We start from the raw sequence: 23,976 nt of genomic DNA on the forward strand, positions 1-23,976 counted from the left end.
CACGCTGTCCAGCAAGGAAAGCGATTGTAAAGGAAAGGAGGAAAATTGAAAAGGAAAGAGCACAGGAAAAGCAAAACAGGACCTACTCGGCTGTAACCAAATTAACAAAGGAAACAACTAAAGTCCTTGAAAAGGTAGCCTCACAACCCCCAGCTCAACCTATAGTGCTCAACCTGGGAAGTCAACTATCGGTTAAAATCATGACGGCAATAATACACGACCACCTCTTGAATATTGCCAAACCAGGATGCTTTGCTAAAAGGGTAAAGGAAATGTTTGCGGCAAATAACCTCCCAGACATGGAATTCCCCAACGACGTCCCCTCATCAGAAATCTTCGACCTGATCTATAAACCAGCGGAAACCACCAGTCAGGCGCACATCACCCAATCACAAGCCACTACCGACAAACCCCCCCAATCAGAAAGTAGCGAAGAGGGAATGGAGGAAGATGAAGAGGAGCAGGAACCCATTTCACAACATGACACTGTTACACAACCTGAACAAGCGTTCGTATATAGCACCCCTAAAAAGACCAAAACGGGAATTGTGGCACCACCACCGTCACCAAGAAAAATGACTGAGAATCAGGACCTCGGGGAGGAAACCGGTATCAGATTTTACACCTGCTCAGCCCCCCAAATACTCTCAACCGAGAGACTACTGGCGGAGATAAGGGAAGGAAGAGTAAAATATACATATACAGATACGAATATGGAAGATCACCATATAGAAACACTAATAAAGAGAGGAAGAATCCTGACCAAATATAATAGAATAGAAAAGGTGGAGCAATCCAAATACAGGAAAATTCGCCTCGGCCTGCATACGGAGAGGAGGTTGTAGTGGACGTCCCCCCTACAACTGCTTACAACTGCGTAGCCACAGCCACCACCTGTTACCGCATTCCGACGCGCTGGCGTCTCCTAGCAACCAAGCGAGAGCTGTCCCCAGATGTTACCGTTGCTTAGCAACGAAACTAGTCACCGGCAACTTTCTGGGTTTTCCCAACATGATTCATAGAGGACTGGCGGCTGCTGCTGGGTATATAAGCTCTGTCTCTCCATTGAGATTCATTCTGCCCATCTTCCTGAACAAGCAACACCTCCTCCAGCAAGCTCCACGCTGTTAACATTTATTTCAACCAGGAGGCCAGCAACAGGCAACATCTTCTCTAACGAAGCTCCTGCACATCTACCTCCTTCAACACGCTACTCACCGAACGTCTTCTACTGAGCAGCTCCCCACCACACGGCATCTCCAGCACCAGACTGTCTATCATATAACTTATATATTATACAAGAAAACCACATTAGAGTTTCCTTCCATCCTGAGTGCTAGACAACATTAATATCTCGATACCCCTACAAGGTCTTCAGGAGAACATCGTTCATCCAAAATGCCGCAAACAAGCTCGAGACATCACCATTCATAATCAACAGACTTAAAATAATTCAACATAATGTCCTGGCCTGGACACATACAAGAGCTCACGAATTATACAACATATATCGTTCCCTAGACCCAGACGTCATCATACTAAATTCTCACGGCAGGGATAATTCAAATAAAATCAAGATACTTAATTACACAGTATATAAAAAAAACAGCCAAAATCCTTTACAAGATGGAGTTGCCATAGCAATTAAAAGAAGCATAAAACATAAAATCCATGATACATTCCAAGAAACTTTCTGGCAATAGAAATTAACAGCACAACGGGTCCAATTATAATTGGCACCTGCTACCTCCCTCCAAGACGACCAATTTTTCCAATAGCAGACATGCTCAGATTGATGAGGAGGAACATACCTGCATACTTTCTGGGTGATCTCAACGCTAGACACCGCATACTAGGACACCATACCAACAACGCAGTAGGCCAGGTCCTGAACACACTAGTGAGCCACGGCAACGTGGTACACCTCGGACCGGAATTCCCCACGTACATCAGAGCAGGCCACACAGGATACCCAGATCTCGTGTTAACAAATCAACACCACCACCTAAACATACTACTCGAACCCGGCCCAATATCCACTAGTGATCATCTCCCTATCATAGCCACACTCTCCACAGCCCCAATATAGATCCCGGCCAGGCTAAGATTCAACTATAACCGGGCTAACTGGGAAAACTTCAAACAAGACTTAAATAACCGGCAACCCATACAATTACAAAACGGGCATACTTCTCTAATAGACCGATCACTGGATATATGGTATGAGCACGTCAGCCAGGCCATGGAACACAACATCCCCAAGACCACTTACCGAACATTACCACACCCTCAATACTCACACCAATCAAGAATCATACAGACACAATTTAGCAACCTAATTTAACTAATCACACAGCAAGGATGGACACCGGAACGCAGAAACATATACAACATAATACACGAACAACTAAAAAAAGATATCAAAAGAAGCATATAACAGGAACTGGCAGAAGCTGATTTCAGAAACGGAAGGAAACTACCATAAACCGAACAGTTCTGGCAGAAAATAAAGCACTTAATGGGAACCTCAAGCAACGAGTCAAACTATATAATAAATAGTAATCAAGTCAAATTAACAGAACCAACCGAACAAGAACCGGAATTTAGATCTTTCTGGAGTAAGATTTTTCAAATCACCAACGAAGAAAACTTAAACTTTTGCATGACCACAGAGAGGGAAGTATCCAACCATATGTCGCAAATAACCCATATTTGGCAACCGAGACCCACGATCGACCTGAATACACTGGATGACATGTCCCCACTAAACAAACCAATCACGGTGGACGAAATAGTAAGAACAATCAATAGCTTTAAGAACAAGGCTCCTGGAGTCAGCAAAATAAATAAACTCATTTTACAGCAATTACCAAGCAACATGGTACTTCTACTAAGAAATATATTCAACGCATCCATAGCTTCAGGCTACTACCCAAAGAAATTCAAGACAGCAATTATCAGACTGATACCAAAACCGGGAAAAGCCCCCACAGCAGTAGAAAACTACAGACCAATCTCTCTCTTAGAAACACCGGGAAAAATTTTGGAAAAAATAATTAACCAACGATTAAGAACACACCTGGAACTGGAATACAAATACAACCCTAGACAACACGGATTCAGGAAACACAGAGGAACAAACACAGCCATAGCCCTTATATACGAAAGTATTGCAAACGCAATGCATAATAAAGAACAGTGCAACATAGTTTTAAGGGATGTGGCAAAAGCGTTCGATAAGGTCTGGCACTTGGGACTTAAATATAAAATAACCAATCAAGAACTCCCCAACAACTTCACTTCTCTACTGTGTAATTTCTTGGACAATAGAGAAGCACACATTATAATAGGCAATCACAAAGGCCCAAGCTTCAGACTTTATAGTGGAGTACCACAAGGAAGTTGTAGGGTTTCGTGATATTATGTTGTCTAGCACTCAGGATGGATGGAAACTCTAAGGTGGTGGTTTTCTTATATAATATAAGTTATATGGTAGACAGTCTGGTGCTGGAGATGCCGTGTGGTGAGGAGCTGCTCAGTAGACACGTTCGGTGAGTAGCGTGTTGAAGGAGGTAGATGTGCAGGAGCTTCGTTAGAGAAGATGTTGCCTGTTGCTGGCCTCCTGGTTGAATGAAAGCTGGACAGCGAGGAGCTTGCTTGGAGGAGGTGTTGCGTGTTCAGGAACGTAGAGTAGAATGAATCTCAATGGAGAGACAGAGCTTATATACACAGCCGCCGGAAGTAAACCGTGGGAAGTCGCCGGTTTCTTGACTCCGTTGCTAGGATACTGTGGCATCTGGTGACGCCCCCCCCTGGGCCGCTCGTTTGGTTGCTAGGGAAGACGTAGCAGGTGGCTGGTTGCTAAGATACTGTGGCATTGGAATGCGGGTACGCAGTTGTAGGGGAGACGTCCACTACAATACTCCCCCTCCCCTCCCGGCGCGGCGGGAGGCTGGATGTTGTCCGGGTTGTGTCCCACACATAACACATACCGGGCAGGTGTACGTACGACTCGGCCGCTACGTGTAACAACTCCGTCTAGTGACACAAAACCTGTGGGAGAATGAGGAGGAGAAAGAGGGTTTGGGATTAGAGGAGGTTGTACAAGCAATGGTTGTTGTGCTCCTGCTGCTGCAGGGGCTGCGTCAGGAGGAGGGTCCATGGCAGGAGCAGGTTCTATGACAGGAGGGAGGTCTATTACAGGTTCAGGTTTTATGACAGGAGGAGGGTCTATGACAGGAGCAGGTTCTACAGCAGGAACAGGGTGTACATGAGGGTGAAAAGAGGGTGCCCAGAAATGTCGTGGGTGTGGTGTTGCTGCCGGTGGTAACTGCGGGTAGACTGGTGCAGGCGTAGTTTGTTGATGGTGCTGCTGGGCTGGGGGCCCGACGGGTCAGGTGGCCGGTTTGACTCGGTCTATGCTGACGATGTCATGTCTGCCATTCCGGATAATCGTCAGGAACTTTGCTGAACGGGTAACCACCTGGAAGGGTCCATCGTAGGGGCGTTGTAATGGGTTGCGGTGAGCATCATGCCTGACGAAAACATACTCGGCTGTGAGTAGTGCAGGAGGGATGTGTTCAGGGTGCCGAGGAGGCTGGCATGGAGCAGTAGCTCTGAATGCAGAAACTGCTTGTTGTAGCTTTTGGAGTAAGTCGTGACGAACGGCTGGAGTGGTTTGGTGGGGATCAGGAGGAAGTGAGAAATCCCCGGGTAGCCGAAGGGGCTCGCCTAGTGTAAGATCTGCTGGGCTACAGTCCATATCCTCCTTGTGTGACGCATGGATGCCGAGGAGCACTAAGGGAAGCGCATCAGTCCAGCTGTAAGGGTCGTGCTGTGCCTTGAGTGCGTCCTTCAGCTGCCGGTGAAAACGCTCTACCATGCCGTTGGCTTGAGGGTGGTATGCTGTAGTGCGTTGTCTAGACATGCCGAGGAACTGTAGGAGGTGCTGCCAGAGTTGTGACTCAAACTGTACTCCTCGGTCAGTGATTACGGTTGTGGGGGGGGCCAAAACGGGAAACCCAACCGGACATGAAGGCGCGGACAGTAGTCTCTGCTGTAGCATTGGGCATGGGAATTGCTTCTGTCCACCTGGTGAAACGGTCGATGCAGGTGAAGATGTAGGTGCTACCGTAGGATGATGGAAGAGGTCCCACGATGTCGAGGTGTACTACTTGAAAACGGCCTTTGGGAATAGGGAAGGTTTGTAAGGGGGCCCGTATGTGACGATGTATTTTGGAGGACTGGCAGGCCAGGCACTGGGCAGCCCATTTCTTAGTATCAGACTTGATGCCGGGCCAGACGACACGTTGCGTGAGGAGGTGCTGGGAGGCCCGCACACCCGGGTGGCTGAGACCATGGATGCGGTCGAAAACTGGGCGGCGGTGGACGTGAGGCACGAACGGTCTAGGCTGCCCACAGGATACGTCGCACCACAATTTTATCTTTGTGCCAGGAACAGGGAGTTCTTGGAGTGTGAGGCCTGAGGGGGATGTCTTGTATGCTGCCAGGTCTTCGTCTTTCTCTTGAGCTGCGGCCAGCTGCCCATAATCAATGGGTGGAGATGAGGGAAGAATGTTGGATATACAACGAGAGAGGGCGTCGACGATCTCGTTGTGGCTGCCTTTAATGTGTTGGACGTCGCTGGAGAACTCCGAGATGTAAGCCAAGTGGCGCAGGACACGAGGTGTATGTGACTGGGAAGCTGAAGCGAAGGCGTGGACGAGGGGCTTGTGATCAGTGAAGATGGTGAACTGACGGGCCTCGAGGAAGTGCTGGAAATGTTTGACAGCCAGGTATATTTGTTGTGCTGGGGGCTGGCTGCTGTGCGTCGGAACTTGTAGGGTGTGGTGTGTGAGTCAGGAACTGGCACAGCAGCGGGTATGGAGGAGCAGAACTGTTCAATGGTGTCCATCCTGCAGTTCAAAGTTTGCAACAGGTCCTTGATGTCTTGTGAGGTATTGCTCGGCTGAGGGGTGTTGACCCGGCTTACAAGTTCGGTGGTAGGTACTGGTGTGACCGTGGCGGCAAGGGGTGCAGCAGCGCACTCGTTGAAAATTCTGTCTGCCGCGGTTACATATAGTTCTGGTGTCGTAGAGTAATCTACTGCGGACAGGATGTTGCGTGCCCTGGGATAGGTCTTGCAGGAGATTGGGGCTGGTCTGTTGATAACGCGTCTTCGAGGCATCCCGCAGGGTAGCGAATTTGTTGTCATCTGGAGGGCTGGAAATGGTTTGTGAGACCCGCTTGGCCATTTCTGTGGGCAAGGCACAGAGCAGGGCGCCATACTTTTGCTCATCAGTCGCTTGTGAGCCGACGAGGGCTGCTTCCACATGATCTAGCCAGTCCTCGACGTTGTGGTTGAAAGTCGGCAGAGAGATCCGTCCGTCCTCCATCCCGTGTGAGTGCTTTTTTCCGGGGGTCACCATTTGTAGGGTTTCGTGATATTATGTTGTCTAGCACTCAGGATGGATGGAAACTCTAAGGTGGTTTTCTTATATAATGTAAATTATATGGTAGACAGTCTGGTGCTGGAGATGCCGTGTGGTGAGGAGCTGCTCAGTAGACACGTTCGGTGAGTAGCGTGTTGCTGCTCAGTAGACACGTTCGGTGAGTCGCGTGTTGAAGGAGGTAGATGTGCAGGAGCTTTGTTAGAGAAGATGTTGCCTGTTGCTGGCCTCCTGGTTGAATGAGAGCTGGACAGCGAAGAGCTTGCTTGGAGGAGGTGTTGCGTGTTCAGGAACCGAGAGCAGAATGAATCTCAATGGAGAGACAGAGCTTATATACACAGCCGCCGGAAGTAAACCGTGGGAAGTCGCCGGTTTCTCGACCCGTTGCTAGGATACGGTAGCAGCTGGTGGCTGGTTGCTAGGATACTGTGGCATCTGGTGACGCCCCCCCCTGGGCCGCTCGTTTGGTTGCTAGGGAAGACGTAGCAGGTGGCTGGTTGCTAGGATACTGTGGCATTGGAATGCGGCTACGCAGTTGTAGGGGAGACGTCCACTACAAAGTAATTTATCCCAACTCTTTATACAATCTACACTTCAGACATGCCTCCACCAATTCACGGTGAATACATCGCATATGCTGATGATGTCACCCAGATCATCCGCCATCCAGGCAAGGCCAAACAGATGATGGTATAGTGGCTCCTCTCCCCTACAACTTCCAACTGATGACTGAGCTCCCGCACGCCTACCAGCCAATCAGCGTACAGCCAGCGACGCTGGTAGACCTACTCCACAGTGCGGACGCACACGTAGCAACGCCAGGATCAGAGTGCCGGGTACTTCTGGCATTCTCCTCTGTGATTGGCTCTCGCTCCACACGCATCCCAAATCCTGATCCTCATTCTGAGTGGGAGATATCTATACATGTACATACGTTTGTGTACTGCCCATACAAAGAAATTGACAACTGGCCACACATACAGTGCAGCTGCAGTATCTTGAGTTAGTAGCCAAGATTGGCTGTAAAAGGGCCACACACAGCTTCAATACAATTGTAACTCTGCTATTTGAGTATAAATTCATACAAATCCTGAGAAAAACTACGAAAATATATGAATTATTAAAGAAAAACAACAAAATCACCTTCATAAAAGCCGACAGTAGACCCCCTGACGGTGGCCTGACGAACTACGTCTAGCACCGCCGGGACCAGTTTATAGAAATAATTTAAAATAGAAGAAAAAGGTCTCTTGGTGCCGCAGTAGGTGATTGGTGCTTTGGTAGAGTTAGTTTGTCTAACTGTCTCTGTCCGTCTGTCTCTCAGTCTCTGTCTGTCTTTGTATCTCTGTTTGTCTGTCCGTCAGTCTGTCTCTGTCTGCCAGTCTATTTTTACAATGTCTGTCACTGTCTGTCTGTGTCTGTGTTTGTCTCGTTCTGTCTATCTGTCTGTCTCAGCCTCTCTGTCTTTCCACTATGTCGGTCTCTGGCTGTCTGTTCTGTCTCTCTGTCTGTCTGTCTTTCTGTCTGTCTGTTTTTTGTTGAAGGGAGTTGTTGAGTTAGGTTGTTTTTATTGAGAGGGTTGTCGCTGAGGTTGGGTATGGAGAATTGTAAGTATTTCTGTGCGGCTTTGTCTGGGGGGGGGTGTTGCTGTGTTTGGAGGTTGGTTGGTATTTTATTTTATTGTATTTATTTATTATTTTATTTTATTTTTTATTTTTTTATTTATTAATTTATTTATTTATTTTTATTTTGTTAATTATTTATTTATTTTTTGTTGGGGGGTGGGGGGGGGCGGTGGTCGGGTATGTTGATTTATAGGATAGGATTCCTTAGGGAGGATTTGTAGACAGACAGACAAACAGAGACAGTTAGAAAAACAGACAGACGGACGGACACAGACAGACAGACAAACAAAAAGACAGACACACAGAAACAGACAGTCAGAGGCAGACAGGGAGAGACAGACAATCTTGGCTAATAACTCAAGATAAAAGAAGGAATCGCCGTAAATAAGAAGGTCCGGCGCTCTTCTCAGGCTCGACCGCTGTCACCCAAACTGAAACAGACAAAACATTGACTCACCACGTAACCATAACGTATCTGATTGAGTTGTTAAGCAACAGGAACACTTTGGTAAAAGAAGAAATAATAACAACTTGGAACATTTGTAGGAATCTCTCTGTCTGTCTGTTGGTCTCTGTCTGTCTGTCTGTGTCTCTGCCTGTGTGTCTCAGTCTCTGGCTGTCTTTATATCTCAATCTCTGTCTGTGTGTCTGTGTGTCCGTTTCTTTCTGTCTGTCTGTCTGTTTGTCTGTGACAAAGACAGACATGCAGACACAAGCAGACAACTGACAGACAAACAGACGGAGAAATAGAGGGACAGACAGAAACAGAGACGGCGACATAGACTAACATATAGACGAAAGAGACAGACAGACAGAAAAACAGAGGCAGAAAATCAGAAAGACAGACAGAGATCGATATTGTGAGACAGACTGGCAGAAACAGTCAGACACAGAGACACAGATAGAGACAGACTGAGATAAACAGACAGAGAAGCAGATAAACAGAGAAAGACAGACAGACTGACATACTTTGTCTTTCTGTACGTCTGTATTTCACATTTTGTATGTCTTTCTCACTCTGTCTGTGTGTTTGTCTCTTTCTGTCTGTCTGTCTCTGTCCGTCTGTTTCTGTCTCAATCTGTATCTGTCTGTCTTTGTCTGTCTATCTCTGTCTGCCAGACAGACAGACAAGCCGAGACAGACAGACAGAGATTGAGACACAAAGACAGATAGACTGAGAAACACACAGGCAGACACACACAGACAGACGGACAGAGATAGTCAGACAGACAGAGACCTACATTGTGAGAAAGATATGAATTATTAAAGAAAAACAACAAAAACACCAAATGTAACATAAAAGAACCTTCAGAAAAGCCGACAGTAGACCCCTGGCGGTGGCCTGACGAACTACGTCTAGCACCGCTGGGACACGTTCGAGGTTGGGCCCAGCCTATTGCTCACTGTAAAATACCCTAACATGTGAAGCAGGAACATTGTTTGTGTATTTTGAAGTATTTTCTCTGATTTTTGTTGATGTTTACTGTAAAGAATGCAAGAGTATGTGTAAGATTGTACCATCGTACGATATGTTTTCCCATGTTGAGATGGGGGCTTGTCTTTGGCAGTGCCCGGTTGCCAGTCACCAGCTGACACTGTTAGAATAAAGTCTACAAAGAACGTGGTCTATGACTCCAACCTCTCACATGGCGCAGTGAGTAGGATATGTCGGGGCACGACACGCCATTACAGCCCTGACAAGAATGCTGACATGGCCCCTACACGTCCACGATTCTCGACGCCCTCAAGGGGACGCCAGGGCTTCTCTACACCGGCGGGGAACACCACGCGCGCCCAGCAGCAGGCCATGAGTGCATTGATGGCTCAGATGGCGTCTTTAGCTGCTGGCAGTGGTCATGCTTCTATGCCGGTCATGAAGCCCTCAGCAGCTGTCGCACCAGAGAAGTGTGAGGCAGAAATGCCAGCAGCTGCGTTTAGGACATGGAGGCGGTCCATGGAGTCATGGGTGCTGTTGAACGGATGGTCACAACTGGTGGCCACACTCCACATTCGCCTGAACTGCGTCCCTGCACTCCAAAGGGTGATTGACTCGAGATACCCCAGTGGTCAGTGGGAGCAGCTCTCGCCCAAAGAAGCCCTGGACGCCATCAGTGGAATGGTTCTTCAATCTTCAAACCAAGCTGTGAAATGGAACGAGTTTTTCAACAGCAAACAAGGTGAAGAGGAGCCCATGAAAAGGTATTTTCAACGATGCTTCGCAGAGGCAGTGGAGTGTGAATTTAAATGTCCCACCTGTGATAACGACCTCTCTGAGTACATGCTATTACGTAAAGTTATGGTGGGCCTGAGTAACCCAGTGTTGAAAAGGGAAATTTTCCAGGGGTACTCTAGTTATAATAGTGTTGAAGTGCTTAGAAACAAATGCATGTTATTTGAGGCAGCAGTGAGAGATGCTGGTGTATTGTGTCGTACGTCTGGCCAGGCAGTGGTGGGAACAGCCGCGGAGGCAGTGGCGGTTGGTGATGACGTCACCGGTGAGTCCGAGGTAGCTGCCGCCCGACCTGGACACCCCAATCGCGCGCACTGTGGTAACTGCGGCGTGTCACATGCCTCTGGTAAAAGTAACTGCCCTGCAAGTGGGGCTACATGTCGCAATTGCTGTAAGGTTGGTCACTTCAAAAGGTGTTGTAGGAGTAAGTCAGCCCTAAGTGCTCCTGTGGATGTGTCAGGCGCTGTTACAGTGGCAACAGCCCAGCTATCCCGCCACCCCAGGTTACAAGTGTTCGTGTCCCAGGCCGGGGGCAATTCCCCCGCCACCCCTGTGCTGGCTGTAGCTGACACGGGTGCTATGGTGTGTGTGGCAGGCGCATCCCTGCTCCGGGACATCGGTTTGTGTCCGGGGCAACTTCGGGCCCGTAATGGCCTAAGGGACGTGGCGAACAAACAGCTCAAGTGTCTGGGGTCCGCCTCCTGCCGCCTCGGTGTGGACGAGGGGTCCACCGTCCAGGAGGTCTACTTCGTGCAGACAGCCAAGGCCCTCTATCTGTCATTGGAGGCCTGCAAGTGCCTCAACTTGGTGCCTGTCGACTTCCTGCTCCATAAACGTGCTGTGGCTGCCGTGAGCGATGGAGGGGAGCAGCACACTGCCGACGATCTACCTCCGAACCCTTTACCTGAGAGCAGCCGTTTCCCACCGAGGCCAGTTGAGATACCCTTGCCTCCTTTGGAGGAGAATGTGGCCAGGCTGGAGGCATGGCTACTCACGCACTTTTCGTCTACCACATTCAACACCAGCAGGTCCCCAATGCCAGTCATGACTGGTCCCCCTCACCGTATCCACCTGACGCCCGGCACGACCCCCTACGCCTGTCACACACCCGCTCCCGTTCCGAAACACTGGAAAGCGGAGGTGAAGGACCAGTTGGAGGAGGACGTCAGGAGAGGCGTCATCCAGCCAGTGCCTGCTGGTGAGGCTATGGAGTGGTGCGCCAGGATGGTTGTGGTGGCCAAGAAAAGCGGTCAGCCCAGGCGCACTGTGGACTTCCAACGCCTCAATGCAAGCTGTCTGAGGGAGATGCACCACACACCTGCACCATTCGACATGGTGTCTGGGGTGCCAGTGCACTCGTTCAAAACCGTCGCCGACGCCTTTTGGGGATTTCATCAAGTGGAGTTGGAGGAGGAGAGTAGATGCCTGACCACATTCATCACGCCGTGGGGCCGTTTTCGATACTGCAGGACGCCCATGGGACATTGCTCAGCGTCAGATGCTTACACCAAGAGGTTTGACGACGTTATTCAGGATGTGCCCCGCAAGTACAAGTGCGTGGATGACACTCTCCTCTATGACTCCAGTGTGAAGGGGGCGTTCTGGCACACTTACGATTTTCTGGAGACCTGCGCTCGCACAGGTATCACGCTGAAACCAGAAAAGTTCTTGTTCTGCAGGAGAGAAGCCGAGTTTGTGGGTTTCCTCCTGGGGTGGGACCTCTACCAGCCCACTGCCCAACGTCTGTCAGCCATCAAGGACTTCCCCATGCCGGATCAGCCATCAATCACTGACATCAGGTCCTGGCATGGCTTGGTTAACCAGTTGGCTCCCTTCCTTGCCACTGCACCTGTGATGGAGCCCTTCCGTGAGCTCCTCAAGAAGCCAGTGGGCAAGCAGGTGTATTGGGACGACCAGCTGCGGCTCAAGTTTCGCCAGGCCCAGGACACCATCTGTCAGTTGGCCAGAGACGGCTTGGTGTACTACGACAAATCCAGGCCTACGGCAACTGTCACTGATTGGAGTAGGGAGGGCATCGGCTTCGTCGTCCTGCAACAATACTGTGCCTGTGCCTCTCCAGAGACGCCCTTCTGCTGCAGAGGAGGGTGGCGGTTGGCTCTGTGTGGTAGCCGACATCTGAGCACGGCCGAGGCCGGTTATCCTGCAGTAGAAGGGGAGGCCCTGGCTGTGGTGTGGTGCATGCGCAAGGCCAGGCTGTTCCTCCTTGGCTGCCCGAACCTCATTCTGGTGACGGACCACCGCCCCTTAGTTGGCTTGCTAGGGGACAGAGCCCTCACGGATATGGCGAATCCTCGCCTGTTCAGGCTCAAGGAGAAGACCCTGCAGTACTGATTCACGGTCAAATACTTGCCAGGGAAGCAGAACTGTGCAGCTGACGCCCTATCCCGCTTCCCCTCCCTCAGGGCGGCGCCTGATGCGGAGGACATGGACCAAGAGGAGGACCTGTGCGCTGCAGTGTGTGCAGTCACAATCGCAGCACTGGATCAGGATGGGTGCATCACTATGGATGAAGACACAGTGTGCAAAGCGGCTGCGGACGACCCAGTGTACCAGATTCTAGTGTCGAGGGTGCTGGCGGGCGACTGGCACCCCCACAAGTCGCAGGAGGTGGCCTGTCTGCGCCCGTACTTCTCGGTGAGGGCTAGGTTGGCTGTGGTCAGGGGTTTGGTCACCTACACCTTTGACCAGGGCTGCGTGAGCCTTGTCATCCCCGACTCCCTCCGCCACCGGGTCGCCGTTAACCTGCATGTGGGGCACCAGGGCCTCGACTCAATGCTCAGGCGGGCCCGGCAGTCTGTCTATTGGCCTGGCATGGAGGGTGACCTGCCGTATCATCGGTCCCGGTGTGCTGCTTGCGAGACCCACGCCCCTTCCCAGCCTCCGGAGTCGTTGGTTCTGACCCCAGCGCCAGACTATCGCTTTCAACAAGTGGTGGCCGATTTGTTCCACCTGCAGGGCCGCATGTACCTAGCATATGCTGACCGACTGACAGGTTGGCTGGAGATCGCCCACTTCCCCAACGAGGCCACCTCTGGAAAAATCATCGCCCGTCTGCGGGCCTACTTCACGAGGTGGGGGGTACCTGAGCAGATCTCCACGGATGGAGGTACCAACCTTGCCAGCCTTGAGATGACAGATTTCCTCAAGTCATGGGGGGTCGAGGTGTGCCTCTCGTCGGCCCACTTCCCCCAGTCCAATGGCAGGGCAGAGGCTGGGGTCAAGGCTGCCAAGAGGCTCCTCAGGGATAACACTGGGCCCGGGGGTAGCCTGGACTGCGATAGGACATCCCAGGCCCTCCTCCAGTACCTGAACACGCCTCTGCGGGGGGTGAACAAGTCGCCCGCCCAACTTGCCACCGGCCGCCAGCTCCGTGACGGCGTTCCCGTGGCCAGACAGCACTATAAGGTGGACCAGCACTGGCGGCGGGCACTTCGTATGAGGGAGGTGCGCTTGGCCGAAACCCAGGATGGGGTCCTGTCGCGGAGGGAGGTATCCCGCCAGCTGGCTCCCCTAGTCTTGGGCACGCAGGTGCGTGTGCAGGACGCAGCTACCAAGCTCTGGGACAGGACAGGCATAGTGGTGGAAGCCCGCCCTCACAGGCAGTATGCCGTCAGGTTGAGTGGCAGTGGCAGGGTGTCCATCCGCAACAGACGCCACCTGCGAAACGGCTCCACACATGTGCCTACTACTCCGATGGTGCACCAAGCTGTGCCTCCTGGCCCCCCTTCTGCTGTGCCCTCCGTACCCGCGCCCTCCTTCGCACCCATGGCCCCTCCCAAGTCGAGCGCGGCCAGGCCCAGGAGAGGCCGTAGGCCTTGTGAGAAGAAGGTAAATCAGGCAAATAAATTATTGGGTCTTATACTTTTATCCTCTTCGCCACTGATCGGCTTGTTAGCCGCTTGGGCGATCGGTCACGTCTCTTTTCATTTATACTCTTCACCAAAAGATCGGCTCGCTAGCCGCCCGAGCGATCGGTCACGTCTCTGTCACGCACTGTTGGCAAATACTGGGCATGCACCGGCTCCTGAATGTACCTGAACCCGCTCCAGTGTTGGTCAAGTCTTCTCTTGAAAGAGCTCACACTCGGTGCCGTCACAACACTTTCTGGTAGAATGTTCCAAGAGTTTACAACCCTCACTCCGAAAAAGTTTGCCCTCACGGTTTTCTGGACTTGCGGCTTCTTCAATCTTGAGCTGTGACCCCTCGTGGGGCGAGCGTCCGCCAGCTCCAAGTAAGGACACTCAACTGAGTAGTGCCCCCTGAGATGCTTATAAACCTCAACTAGGTCCCCCCTTGCCCGTCCGTAGTATAAGCTAAGCAAGTTCAGGCGCTCCAATCTCTCAGGGTAGCTGAGGTGCCGAAGTGCAGGCACCAGTTTGGTGGCCCTCCTTTGAACATTTTCAACCAACTGACAGTCCCTAGCATATCTCGGGGACCAGATGGGGTGACAGTACTCCAGATGGGGAAGCACTTCACTCCTGAAGATCGTCACGAGGGACGGACCGTCTAGATATCTGAACGACCTTCTTATATGACCCAATAATTTATTTGCCTGATTTACCTTCTTCTCACAATGGCCCGAGAACTTCAGCTCATTGTCAACATACACACCTAGGTCCTTCTCACACACAGTCTCAACTAGTGCATTTTCTTCATCCCGTTGGGACATATGATACGCCTCCTTACCGTTGGTACGCCCCAGGTGCATCCTCTTACACTTCGTGACATTGAATCTCAGCAGCCATTTCTTCGACCATTCCTGGAGCCCACAGAGGTCCTTCTGCAGCTCTTCACAGTCCGCTTGGTTCTTAATTTCCCGAAATAACTTGCCATCATCGGCAAACATTTGTATGGAAGAGTGTACAACGTCAGGCATGTCATTTATGAAACAAACAAACAACAGCGGGCCCAATACACTGCCCTGTGGTACCCCACTTGTTACAGGTACAGATGACGATTTCGTGCCATTAATCACCACACACTGCTTGAGGTCATGTAGAAAGTCTTCTATCCACGCTAGGACATTTCCCCGAATTCCGTACCCTTCAAGTTTGATTTTCAGCCTTTCGTGGGGTACACTGTCGAAAGCCTTGGCAAAATCTAGGTAAATATTGTCGATATTACCACCCCGTTCCAGAATATGGGTCCAAATATCCAATACCTTGAGCAATTGTGTTAAGCAAGAGCGCCCCGGCATAAAACCGTGTTGGCAATCTTTTACAAGGTTGTTTCGTAGTAGATGTTCCATCGCAGCATCTCTGATAATACTCTCAAGAACTTTACATATTATGCTGGTCAGGCTCACCGGTCTATAGTTGTTCGTGGAGTGACCATCGCCCTTCTTGAAGATAGGACTCACATAAGCCACTTTCCATTCACTGGGGACCATTTGTTCATTCAGGCATTTACAAAACAGGATCTTCAGGGGCTCTGCAAGCTCGTTGCACAGCTCTCTTAGCACTCTAAGATGCACCATGTCAGGATCCGGGACTCTTATGGACCTTTAGCCTGGACAGTTTATTTCTAATACCCTCTTCTGTGAACGCAATGTGGGTCAGTGCTGTGTCGAACCGTCTGTCCTCAAACGCAGGAAGGTTAGTTGCATACTCTCTTGTGAACACTGAGGAAAAGAAGCTGTTCAATGCCTCAGCTTTATCCTGGTCAGAATCTGCGTAACTACCATCTTCAAGCCTCAGGTCTGATACTCCTACTCGCGTTTTCAATTTCGACTTTGCATAGCGGTAAAACGCCTTTGGGTTTGACTTGACCTCGCGTGCAACCAGCCTCTGGAACTCCTTTTCAGCCCTCCTACACTCTATCTTTGCTTGGTTTCTGGCTCTTGCATACATCCTCCTGTCTTGCTCATCGTTTGACCCAACCCACGTCTTGAATTTCTGGGTTTTCTTCTTAATTTTGTCGACCGCCGCATGGTTCATGTGTAGTGATCCCCACGTATTCTTAGAAGCACTGGGTTTGGTCTTGGGTATACATTTATCGATCAAATGGGTCATTTTACTAGTTATGATATTCAGCGTAGTGTCTGCGTTCTTGTACCTTAATAAGTCAGGCCAGTTGATACCCCTCATCTCTTCCCTTATCCCGTTGTAATTTCCCTTGTAATATTTGCACCTTGGCCTGGCCTTATCTTGAACTAGGTAACAGTTAAATCTGAATGACAACACTGTATGGTGACTGGTGCCAACTGGGGCAAGGTGTTCCAGTTTGGCCACCATACCCTCCTCGTTTGTTATAATGAGGTCAAGTGGCTTGGGTGTTTGCTCCCCTCTGTAATGTGTCGGGTCTCTCACATGTTGGAACAGAAAATTATCTCTCAGAGTTTCTACAAAAAGAGTAGCAGGGTTATTCAAGTCATTCGAGGGGAGGGGGAGAGGAGAGGGGAGTCAGTGCAAAGTGTTAGAAAACTTTGTCAAACGTGTAAGGGTCAAGGGAAGATACTTTTGACATTTGGACATGATATTGACAATATTGTTAAAGATGAATTATTCTAAATTAAAGGGTCAATTTCAACTACATTCACAGGGATTTTCCTCCATAGTATGTATTTTTATTACTTCTTTCTATATAGATACGTACTTCTGTTTTCTACACACAAGCCTTAAAAAAATTATACAAACCCATTAAATTTTCTAAGAGTCAATTAGTAAATGATGTCAGAATTTATATAGCGTACCTGTACATTAATTCTGCTGTGGTCGTCTGTTCTGTTGATGTTGTCTGACGGCAACTTGGGCTGGGTAGTGAGTTTAGTAAATTGGTTGTATTCATCACATCCTCCAGCATGTCTGAGGAGATGGATGATTTAAAAGAAGAAAATGAAGACTATTATACATTTCTCAACATTCCAAGAAAAGTGAGTAAAGTGGAATAATGATATATAATGAAAGTTGTGGATGATGCAAGTGATGCACGGTGTCTGTCTGGTCACTACTGTGTTTGTACAGTTGACCTTCACAGTACATACATATTGTACAGTGAAAGTATGAACTGAATATGGATACTTATTAATAATAGAAAATACTGACTTTGTTTGAAATCATAACTGTTATGAATGCTTCTGCTATTTAATTTTTAAGAATGTGTAATTCTGTATGTATTACACTAATTTATTTTTTGTTTGTAGGATATAGATTATCATGAGTCCCTAGGGGTTGACCAATATGTTTTTCCGGTGTATTTTGGTGTGTTTTAAACGATAATGGGGGAGAGCCTGGGAAATCGGGGTTTTCGGTGGGGATAACACGAAAATGAGTCGTTTAACCTAACCTAACCACTAGCCAGGGGCTCTGCCCCCGGACCCCTGGTAGGCCTAGCTTAAGCTAACCTAACTTAAATGTTTTAATAGTTTAAAACTTTGGGGCGCATCATGTCCGAAAGAACAATATCTTAGAAGTGGATAGAATGATTGTCTCTCTTAAAACAAAGCAATAAACTTAAAATAATCATAGGAGCACAAATAACAACCAACCTCCACCACGGCCATTGTCAGACTGGTCAATGAAATTCAAATCCGTACCCAGACTGCTTCCTTTGAAAAAAGTCAAATGTGATTGATCGAAAAAAATTTGCGTGATGATATCGATACATCATTGGTCACGACTGGATGATGTCAGTTAATATTGCGCATGCGTGATCCATAAATAACTCTTGTTTCACGACCACATCACAGACGAAGACTGAAAAGTGCGTAAAATCAATTAAATTCACTTGTGTTGCTATTATCTACTTCTGCCTGGTATATACAGTATGGGGTTAAAAATGCTCGGAATAGGGAGATCTAAATGTTTCAATAGTTTTAACTTTCGGGCGCTCGATGTCCGAAAGTAAAATAATACCATATAAAGTAATAGCCATCACCTCATTGGTAATGTCTGAGACCAGCACTATCACCAGAAGGAGTTGTTTGATTTCCTTAATTTTTTCCACGGATATTCTTATACTTTTACTTATGTACTTTTATCCTCTTCACCACTGATCAGCTCGTTAGCTGCTTGGGCAGTCGGTCATGTCTCTGTTATGCACTGTTGGCTAATATTGGGCATGCACTCAATCATGAATGTACCTGTACCTGCTCCAGTGTTGGTCAAGTCTGGTTTTGAAAGAGCTCACACTCGGTGCCATCACAACACTCTGGCAGATTCTTTCAAGAGTTTACAGTTCTCACTTCAAAAAAGTTTCCCCTCACAGTTTTCTGGGTAAATATTTAGTAGTTGCCACCACCCAATTGACTTTTGAATATGGATTTTTATAGTGTAAATCATCATGTCAAATACAAATATGACCATCATTGCCATCGAAAATGAGCAGTACAGGTGCTCCTCTACTTAAGAACGTTCAGCTTATAAACTTTCAGAGATACAATCATCATCACTGAGGGGGGTTACCTGCCACAACAGGTGTTTAATGTGGATGAGACTGGATTGTTTTGAAGAAAATTCCAGGTAGAACAAACATTACCTAAGAGGAGAAGAGTGAGCCAGGTTTTAAGGCTGTATTAAAGGGTATAGCTGTACTAAATATCCATAATATTTTCATTTTTTACATTATGTTTGGTATCTACAAGAGTAAAGTTGGACTTACAAACAGTTGGACATACAAACAAGCCTCAGGAATGTAACTCGTTCGTAAGTAGAGGAGCACCTGAACTGTAGTTGAATTATTGAAAAAGTGGGGTTAAACAATGTAAAAATCTAAAAAAAACGAAAAACCTAACCTAACCTAACCCCTAGTGTGTAAAAAACTTACCTAAGTAAGAGATACAGGGGGATAGAGTGTTGCGACTTGAATGAGGAAGTGGTGTCTTCGTCAGTATCCGTCTTTTACCACAGTACCACGCATGGTGATCTACACGGTAATGACACTCTGAATTACATCTTGGACACTTAACAGGTGAAACAAGAACACCGTGAGCCCTAAAAATGGTAACGGTTGCTGCTTCATTGTCCAAAATGCGCTGAATAATGCAGCAGCCAGCCAATGTACTGTACAATGAAAGACAAAAGTTGTGTCGTGAAATTTGGTGAAAACATATGCCGATGGGCTAAACTTTTGGTGCGCTCTGCCTTGTGGTATGGGGCCCTCATAATGTCTCATGAGTTATTTTTAATCTTCGGACAAAACCTCGACACGACTTTTGTCTTTGATTGTACATCTATCTCACACAGACGCCATCATCCAACTAGCCACAAATGGAGACTTGTGCTGATTAGCACACAAGTTTTATATCACATCAGCTTTCATGCTGATGGGCGTGCATGATTATGACATCACATCAATACATGCTGATTGACCAAATACTGTATTATAAAAGTTAAAATAACTCGAAAACTATAAATTTCTGATGGAAATGTTGCAGAATAAATTTGTTACAGTATATGTAATTTGTTTCTCTATCTCCCCATATATGACTCAATATTCAGTTAGATGGTGGCAACTACTAAATATTAACCATTTTCTGGACTTGTAGCTTCTTCAACCTTGAGCTGTTCATTCTAGTGGGGCGGGCATCCACCAGCTCCAGGTATGGACACTCAACTGAGTAATGCCCTCTGAGTTATTCATAAACTTCACTTAAGTCATCCCTTGCCCATCTATAGTATAAGCTGGGCAGTTACAGGCATTCTAATCTCTCTGGGTAACTGAGGTGCCATAGTGCAGGCACCAGTCTGGTGGCTCTACTTTGGATATTTTCAATCAACTGACAATCTCAAGCATATCTTGGGAACCAGACAGGGCAGCACCTCACTCTCAAGATTGTCACGAGGGACGGACCATTAAGATATCTGAACGACCTACATATAAGACTTGCTAGTTTAGTTGATAATTATCATTATAGTAGTAATCATATTACAAGAGGTGACATTTACAAGAACCCAATAGATCCTGACCTAACCAACCAAAGAAACCTACCTAACTTCCTAGCCTAAAGGGCCCATCTCCCGACCCCCTACAGTACCATATTAAACCAAATACTTGAAGTACTTATTTTGATATCTGGTACCAATGAAAGCGATGTTGTTGAAGCATCATGGTGTAATTTTACGCTTTTTGTGGACGAGAGTACGCTCGGACCAGTTGGGTCCGTTGTAAACAAACAGGCGCACATGACCACATGCGCCAACAGGAGCAGATTTTTCGGAGAAGTATTTATGGTAAATATTTAATTTCTTTGTGTACAAAGCACATAGAGACATCAGATTTTCACTGTGTTTAACCCTGCAATTTCCCTCATCATTCATCCCCTGCCCACTTACTATAATGATAAGAACATCTGGGGAAAAAATGAACGGAATTGAACTACTGCTTTTGGTGGTAGTGTTGGTTTCAGAAATTTCTTCATTTGCTGGAAATGTAAAGAATAGGCACCACTATATTAGCTGTGTTTTGATCATTTTTATGTAGACCATTTCTTACTTGGGTGCACGGTAATTAATTTTATCCCCTTCGCCACTAACCGGCTTGTTAGCCGCTTGGGCGGTAGGTCATGTCTCTGTTATGCATTGTTGGCAAGTACAATACTGGCACAATAGGGCAGATCTCAGTGAAACATTCAAAATCCCGAATTGGATGGAAAACATGAACCTGGGACATTCCTTTGTCATGTCATGCACCACCAACACAAGGACATAATTACAAGCTTGCCAAGTTACACAGAACGAAGTTATACAGAATGATTATAAGGAAATTATTTTTCACAGAGGCTGGTAGACCTATGGAACGGTCTACCAACCCAAGTATACTGGGCTTCAAAATAGGTCTTGACATAATTATCAAGAACAACTGAGGGAAGTAAAGATTCATTTTAGGTTGACCACAGAACCTACTGACAAAAAGGTTTTCCGAGTGTATTTTGTGTTGGTTCAAGCGAATCTGATATTCATTTCCTTTACAATGAGCCATTATGGAAATATGATCCTCTCTTAATTGCCTACAATATTGGTTGTTCAAAGAGGGAAAGTGTGAGGTAAAATACTAAAAAGAATACCAAACAAACCTTAGAACACCTTACCTAACCTATAAAATCACAAAACTATAAAAAGTTTACCTTTTTCATGTTTTCGATGTTTACTATGTGGGTGTGGTGTTGTTTTCTGTGTTCAGATGAGGAGGTACCCATAAACTCGAAAGTGATTCTTAACCACCATCCTCATATTTATTTTAAATACACCAATGAACTTGCCTATCTAAATTTTCAGATTGTTTTTTAAGTTCCATGCATAAGAGATTACACAATAGCCCAGACTATTCTGTATTTTTATTCTAATGCATTCAACTACAGCATTTCAAGTTATTCTTATTCGCATTTGGATACAGCTCCTCCCCGACTTACGGACCCAAATCCAGGTCGTAAGTCAAAATGGTCATAAGTCGAAAATGCTTAAATAATACATAGAAAATCTAAAATGGGTGTCTCTTTTTCTTCTGAGCACCACAAAACTCTCACTTTTAAGCTTGCCAGCCATTTTAAAGTGAATTACAAACGAAAATTTTCTATGTGTACTGACGTTGGGCTCAAAAACACGTAATTTGACAAAATTTTGGTACTACTGAGGCAGGTCGTAAGTGCAGGTGGTCGTAAGTCGGGGAGGAGCTGTACAGGCATACCTTATTTTTTAGGTTAAAGTAAATTACTGCTGAAGTATCATTGTGTATATTTACTTGCTGCTGCCAAAATGATGCAAAAGACCGATAACTCCAATATGGAAGTTTTCATCACTGTTCTGTGTTTCGTGTCTGGAAAATGTAAGTTTTCGTCACTGATGTCTATATTTAATGTTGTGGAAGGACTAGGGATGACCATGGCCAGGGAATGGGCTTGAGATGATCAGATGACATGTAATTTAATGTGCTCCATAGCTGGATGGCCGCATTCTTGATAATACTCTACTATCATAAAGGCATCACTTCTGGTAAATTTCTTTCATCTGCCTTGATGAACCCTGGAAGTAGTTGTCCAACCTTCTCGGCTGATCGGCTTTGTAAATAAATATTATTAGATAATTAATTGTGCTTTACTGTGCAACACATTAATACTACAGATTTTGAATATATAAATATTACTAAGCGCATTAACTAATTCAATGGATATTAGCTGCCCATACAAATTTCATAGTATAAACATTCCAAACAATAGTGGTATTACAGTGTATTTTGATTTTGGTCATCTGGGGAACCTTAAAATTCTAACTGTGGGATTAAGTACTTTAAATAATAAGATAAATTATCTCTATGGGATTTCTGTTGCAAAACATTTTTCGATTGCATAAGAAAATACAGGTCATAGGTTAGGTTAGGTTAGGGTATGATGAGTTAAAAGGTTAGCTTAACATACACTGGTAAGAGGAGGGGGGTGTGTAGTAACTCAAAACTAGTGATTTCCAATAGAAAGGTCTAAATCGTTCATAACACATCGCAAACAATCAGAACAATAAACATAGTCTGCATGTCTAAGTGCAAGGATGACCAAAACTTAAAATTTACCCAATATTGCCTATCTCAAATCTGAGCATCCAAATACTTATGGTAGTTAAAGTAAAATTTCACCCATTAATTAATATAAATGATGATATATCCCAGTGGTTCATTAGTGAATCATCAAAACAATAACACCACTATGTTGTCATGTTTACCTAGCATCGGGCATTCTCAAAACAAAATCCAGGCAATGTCATTACTTCTCAATTGACTCGTATCTCCATCTGTGTGTCGTCTGCAAGGTAGGTGGTTACATCATTGCAAATGGCGGCCCTGTTTCTAAAGAAATAAACTTATCTCGACTATTATAGCAGGACTTTAAACTTTTATTACAAATTATATACAGGTATACCGTATCACTCTCCGAACGTGGCAGAGTGTATTTCTTGTGTTTACCCAGAACCGTCAACTCGTCCATTGTAGAATACGTTACAGTAGTTAGTGTGATTAAAATATTTGTGGTAGTTTTAAGAAAGTGAATAAGGTCAGTAATAAAATAATGAAGTACAGTACTGAGAGTATTACAAAGATATAAAATACTCAAATTCACCATTTTATGTCTTCTCATATCAATTATATTTTACTAATTTTCTTAATCTGATGCTATTTATGATTTTAGGCAACAGATGACGAAATCAATAATGCATATCGTCGCCTCAGCCGACTCTACCACCCTGATAAACATATGGACCCTGACCGCAAGGTAGAGGCAGAACTACTCTTCAGTAAAACAAAACGGGCTTATGAAGGTCAGTTTTGTATGGGATAATTTATCCTTTGTTGCCTTCTACTTTGTTACCTCCTGGTTTAACTAGGGATGAGGTCATGCATAATTATCCCACCATTCAGTGATATGTTTCATATTTATTGATATTGTTCCTTTCTTACTGCATGGTTGATCACAGTTTCTGCATCAACTTTCTTTGGCTGCCCCCAGGTTATACACCACCCACAGATGTACAGCTGATAAAAATAAATTTTAAACTTAATTTGTTGTATTTTACATTACTGTATATATAATTTGTTACATAATAAAAACTTCTAGTCAGCAGTTTAAAGTTTACTCGGAACTTCCAAGAAATTTCTAGTGAAATATGTACAGTATAGTCTGCATTTACACGGATTTGATTTACGCGTTTGGTCATTTACTCAGCACCTT

General features: G+C 46.4%; 2 protein-coding genes across 2 annotated transcripts in view; both read left to right on the plus strand.

Annotated features, from left to right (window-relative positions):
- Window positions 1-227: 227 nt before the first annotated feature.
- On the plus strand, window positions 228-1,506 carry LOC121869263. Its single transcript, XM_042370511.1, has 2 exons — window positions 228-838; window positions 1,371-1,506. Exons 1-2 carry the CDS (start codon window positions 273-275, stop codon window positions 1,432-1,434), a joined length of 630 nt encoding a protein of 209 aa, XP_042226445.1. The 5' UTR covers window positions 228-272; the 3' UTR covers window positions 1,435-1,506.
- A 15,530-nt stretch (window positions 1,507-17,036) lies between these two features.
- LOC121869337 (dnaJ homolog subfamily C member 11-like) overlaps window positions 17,037-23,976 on the plus strand; it is a 55,290-nt gene continuing 48,350 nt past the window's right edge. The window contains exons 1-2 of the mRNA XM_042370641.1: window positions 17,037-17,196; window positions 23,437-23,566. Coding sequence (XP_042226575.1) covers window positions 17,125-17,196; window positions 23,437-23,566 — 202 coding nt within the window. The 5' untranslated portion in view covers window positions 17,037-17,124. The remainder of the gene's footprint in view (window positions 17,197-23,436; window positions 23,567-23,976) is intronic.

Source organism: Homarus americanus, unplaced genomic scaffold (genome assembly GCF_018991925.1).
Source record: "Homarus americanus isolate GMGI-L3 unplaced genomic scaffold, GMGI_Hamer_2.0 scaffold36734, whole genome shotgun sequence".
Lineage (NCBI taxonomy): Eukaryota > Metazoa > Arthropoda > Malacostraca > Decapoda > Nephropidae > Homarus > Homarus americanus.